General features: G+C 45.2%; 1 protein-coding gene across 1 annotated transcript; it reads left to right on the plus strand.

Moving 5' to 3' along the window:
- On the plus strand, positions 233-3,754 carry LOC8055089 (cysteine-rich receptor-like protein kinase 10). Its single transcript, XM_021451354.1, has 7 exons — positions 233-1,140; positions 1,569-1,679; positions 1,779-1,960; positions 2,341-2,551; positions 2,761-3,001; positions 3,096-3,246; positions 3,341-3,754. The coding sequence occupies exons 1-7, from the start codon at positions 309-311 to the stop codon at positions 3,644-3,646; spliced, it is 2,034 nt and encodes a 677-aa protein (XP_021307029.1). The 5' UTR covers positions 233-308; the 3' UTR covers positions 3,647-3,754.

A 5,100-nucleotide genomic window follows, 5' to 3' on the forward strand; every position in this document is an offset into this window, starting at 1 on the left:
TAATAAGCAAAGATATGAAGATGAAGATATCTGTTGATTTTTTTTCCTCTAATAGCTGAAGAGAGCGATTGTATGACCTATAGCTAGCCGGCCTGATTAACTAATGCATTATTCAACAAAGTATGGTATTGACTGACTCAGTGCTGAAAGCATGCATGAACGCTTCTTAATTTGCCTTTTCCACATTGACATACATGATGGTGATATGGAGACCTCGATCCATCAGCAAAAGAACAAGCACGCAGTAATAACAATCTAGAATCTAGGATGCACGTCCTTTATTTGCATAGCGCCTAGCTAGCCAAGCCATGGCGGGCGTCCCGCCGCTCATCATCCTCCTTAGCTTCCTCCTCGTGCTGCCGTCAGCGACGGCGATAGGCAAGGTCTGCGGCAACGCCGCCGGCAACTACACGGCCAACGGCACATACGAGTCCAACCTCGCCTTCCTCGCCGCGACGCTCCCAACCAACACCTCCTCGTCGCCTCAGCTCTTCGCGAACGCGACCGCCGGCCAAGCTCCCGGCGACGTGGTGTACGCGCTGGCGCTCTGCCGCGGCGACATGACCAGCAACCTCACCGGGTGCAGCGCCTGCGTCGCCGGCGCGTTCCAGTACGCGCAGAGGATGTGCCCCAACGCCAAGGCCGCCAGCGTCTACGACGACGACTGCCTCGTCGGCTACTCCAGCGACAACATCCTCGTCCCGGCCTATAACGTCACCCGGGACATGAGCACGCTCTTCGAGTTCTGGAACGGCGCGGCGACCGGCGCCGGCGCCGGCAGCAACGCCACCCTGGTGGCCGCCGGCGTCAAGGACCTGCTGACGCAGACTGCGCAGCTGGCGGCCGACAGCTCGAGGAGGTTCGTCACGGCATACATGGACGCCTCCAGCACCGCCGTCCCGACGCTCTACTCCCTGGCGCAGTGCACGCCGGACCTGTCCGCCGGCGACTGCATGGCGTGCTTCAGGCAGATCCTCGGCACGCTCAACGCCACGACGCCAGTGGCAGGGCGGGTCCTCCTGCTGCGGTGCAACTTCAGAGTCGAGAACATCAGGTTCTTCGACGGCACACAGATGAGGCAGATCACGCCGTCATCCGGCGCTCCAGCACCACCACCTCCGGCTCCGGCGACAAATAAGGGTATGTCAGTATGTGTGGCGAAGTTCAAGCTATTTTTATGTTTCTGTCTAAATAAATGCATGTTCTGTTCTGATGTTCCCAAACAACAAAGTTAGGCCTTATTTAGTTCAAAAAATTTTGAATTTTGACACTGTAGCAATTTCGTTTTTATTTAATAAACATTGTCCAATCTTAGAGCTGGACTTACAAGATTCGTCTCGCGATTTAACTATGCAATTAGTTTTTGTTTTTATCTATATTTAATGATCCATGCATATGCCGCAAGATTCGATGTGATAGAGAATCTTAAAAAGTTTTTGGTTTTTGAAGTGAAATAAACAAGCCCTTAATTAGAAGATTATTATGACTACTTGCTGATGATCAGACACACAATGTCTGGACCTGATTATAATTGTGACCTGATTATTCATGCATGCTCGTTTGTCTAGGATCTGGGGTGAAGGCATGGGTAATTGCGGTGTCTGTAGCACTTCCTGTAGCGGTAGTAGCAATCTGCTTCATCCTTTACTGCCGTTGGCAAAGGAGAAGGTACAGAAAAGGTGAGTTGATTGTTACCAACATCTCTCTCTCTCTCTCTCATATAATTCGTACAATTATATTAGACATTTAAAGTGATCAAATTCTCGACTATTATGCAGGTGGATCTAGATTACGACAAAAGCATACTCGCAACAACTTGAAAGGAGACGAGCTAGATTGGGAAATGGAAGCAGAGCTCTCGGAGTTTTCTGTTTTTGACTTTCATCAGATATTGGAGGCTACAAATAACTTCTCTGAAGAAAATAAACTTGGGGAAGGTGGGTTTGGCCCTGTCTACAAGGTAAATATGCAGCACATGTGTATAGTCCTAACTATGTGATGATCAAATAGTCCAGACATTTATAGTCCTTAACTATGAAACTAGGCATAAACATACCAGGATAGCCTCATCATGGTGTATATAACTATATATATGTGAAGGTTGCATGTTTGGTTAACGATAGATACGCTAGCTAGCTAGTTGCCTATTTCTAAATGAAGACTGCTGCATATATTCTTCTAATGAAGATGAATGTGGTTTTTTTTAGGGAACTAAGATGAATGTGGTAGATTTGCTTTCCCTAGTTACCTGGGAACTGTGACTTGTGCATCACAAAGATCCTGATTGCGGCAAAATTAAACACCAGTGAAGTAACATTTGAATACTTGATTTCTTCACAGGGTCAGTTTCCTGATGGTATTGAGATAGCTGTTAAGAGACTTGCTTCACATTCAGGGCAAGGTTTTGTAGAGTTCAAAAATGAAGTTCAACTCATAGCTAAACTGCAACACACAAATTTGGTTAGGCTCTTCGGATGTTGCTCCCAGGGAGAGGAGAAAATTTTGGTCTATGAATACTTGCCAAATAAAAGCTTGGACTTCTTTATCTTTGGTACGTATTTTAATTTTTTCACTTAGGTTTGATACTGATTATGATAACGATGTTCCAAAATGATTGAAAACTTCCTCAGTATGTTGTTTCTGGCAGCCGTATGAGAATATTTCCCTCCTTAGATTTTTCTAAGTATATATACAGTTTGCAGTTTATTGGTTTGTTTAGTGGCTTTCTGTTATACTAACATTAATTTAATGGATTTACAGATGAAAATAGAAAATCATTACTGGATTGGAACAAACGTCTGGCAATAATTGAAGGGATAGCAGAAGGACTTCTCTACCTACATAAGCACTCACGCTTGCGTGTCATACATCGAGATCTTAAACCAAGTAACATTCTTTTGGACAGTGAAATGAATCCTAAAATTTCAGACTTTGGGCTAGCAAAAATATTTAGCTCAAATAACAATGAAGGAAGCACTACAAGGAGAGTGGTTGGTACATAGTAAGTAGTAGAAATTGATCTACTTATGGACAATTATAATACATATCACCCAATGCATATAAAATAATTGATACTTAATTACTTTTCGTTTTAGTGGCTATATGGCTCCCGAGTATGCCTCCGAGGGCCTCTTCTCTATCAAGTCTGATGTATTCAGCTTTGGTGTTCTCATTCTTGAGATCCTTAGCGGAAAAAGGAATTCCGGTAGCCATAATTGTGGAGATTTCATCAATATCCTTGGATATGTAAGTTTATCAATTTACATGTAGCATGTAAAATCATTTTGTTAGTTTACTGTGATATCTACATTAATCATTTGTGTGATGAAACTACAAACAGGCATGGCAATTATATGAAGAGGGGAGATGGAGGGAACTCATTGATTCTTCATTGGTACCCATGCACCACTCAACTGAAATCATGAGGTGCATGAACATTGGATTGTTGTGTGTACAAGAGAATGCAGCTGATCGGCCAACCATGTTAGATGTTGTTGCAATGCTAAGTAGCAAAGCTAAGATCTTGGCTAAGCCGAATCACCCAGCATATTTCAATGTACGGGTAGGAAATGAAGAGGAATCCACTACTGGTACTGTGTCACGCAGTATCAACGAGATGACCATATCTGTCACAACTGCTAGATAGTTTGTTTGTCCCATGTGGTTACCGTTGAGCCAATATATATAGGAATTGCTCTTTCGGTAATGCTCGATGCAGATATTCTATTGATACTGTCAATCACTTCAGGTTCAAAAGCAGCTTTCACTATCAGATTTTGATCCGACAGAGGGCAATCAGCGCAGTGATACCATGACGTTTTACTGCCGGTTGCTCACCCAGTAATGATGCTCATTTCATGAAAAAAAGAAAACCCCAAAAGAAGAGAACACCAACGCTCTAGTCATGCCCACACCATAGCATTTTGATTTATCCATAGATCGATTCATCACAGAGAGACGGGGAGATTGAATATAGTTTTACAGTTGTGCGCGCAATGCGCACTAGGTCCTCCTCAGCAGGCTGCTAAGAAGGGAATTACAGTAACATGGATCACCACATCATAGAGAGAGATTCAAAACATTACACATCGATTCATCAAATCACACAGAGAGATAACACATGAGAGAGAGAGAGAGGGGAAAGACTCGATGCATCATCAATTCATCCACACATCATTGTGCCTAGGAGCTCCGCCTGCACCCCGTGCTCTGGCTAGCGAGGCCGGTTACGCACCCACCATGTGTTGGCCGGGGAGGCCACCCTGCAACCCCTGCGCAGCTAGGAGGCCACCCGTTCCCCCGCACGTCGACTAGGCAATCGATTGGGGAGTCCGCCCCACTCTGGCTATGAGGATAGAGGAGGGGAGAAGAGAGGAGGTGTGAGAAAGACTGGCCAAGAAGAGGAGTGATATAATATAAGGATGAAAGAGAGGGGGAGCAGACATCAACTATAGAACTTAAATGGATTGAATCAAATTTTTAGGTTCAGGCTAGGGTCACTACCAAATGATAATATAATCAACAATCATAGTATTATTGTCAGGTTGTACTACCAACAAACAATGATAATTATTTATCAACACTAGTTGACCTCAATATTCTTTCTACATGATTTAGATTTGTTTTTAACTCTCGTATTTATAATTGTATGTATAGATGGCTAAATGGGTGGCCCAGCCTGGCTCGGAGCCTATTGAGGGCACGGCCCTGTTAACTGAATATGTCATGTCGTATCAGCCCGGAGGCTGAGCCATTGGCTCAGACACGAACCTAATAGAGTTTAGCCAGGCTGAGACGCCCTGAAAGACCGCTGGGTCCAAGCTGTACCCGAGATGCGCCATTGCACGCTAGTGTGCCCCTGATCTGTCATGCAGTTGTCGTGCCCTTGCTCCACCACGCCCATCACTACTGCAGACAGGATCTTTGCCGAGGGCCTTAGGTCTTCGGCAAAGGCTATAAGACCCTCGGCAAAGGCTTTGCCGAGGACTGCCCTCGGCAAAGAGTCCTCGGGAAATTTCCCGTCGGCAAAGGGATCTTTGCCGAGGACTGTTTGTCGGGCACTCGGCAAAGATTTTGCCGAGGACTGACGCCGGTCTTCGG

The sequence above is a fragment of the Sorghum bicolor genome, chromosome 1 (genome assembly GCF_000003195.3).
Source record: "Sorghum bicolor cultivar BTx623 chromosome 1, Sorghum_bicolor_NCBIv3, whole genome shotgun sequence".
Classification (NCBI taxonomy): Eukaryota; Viridiplantae; Streptophyta; class Magnoliopsida; order Poales; family Poaceae; genus Sorghum; species Sorghum bicolor.

Bases quoted from the DNA above. Each gene is read 5' to 3' on its own strand.
- LOC8055089 (XM_021451354.1), top strand. From the start codon at position 309: ATGGCGGGCGTCCCGCCGCTCATCATCCTCCTTAGCTTCCTCCTCGTG. The intron at 2,552-2,760 runs GTACGTATTTTA...ATGGATTTACAG, and splicing joins CTTGGACTTCTTTATCTTTG to ATGAAAATAGAAAATCATTA. The intron at 3,002-3,095 runs GTAAGTAGTAGA...TTTTCGTTTTAG, and splicing joins AGGAGAGTGGTTGGTACATA to TGGCTATATGGCTCCCGAGT.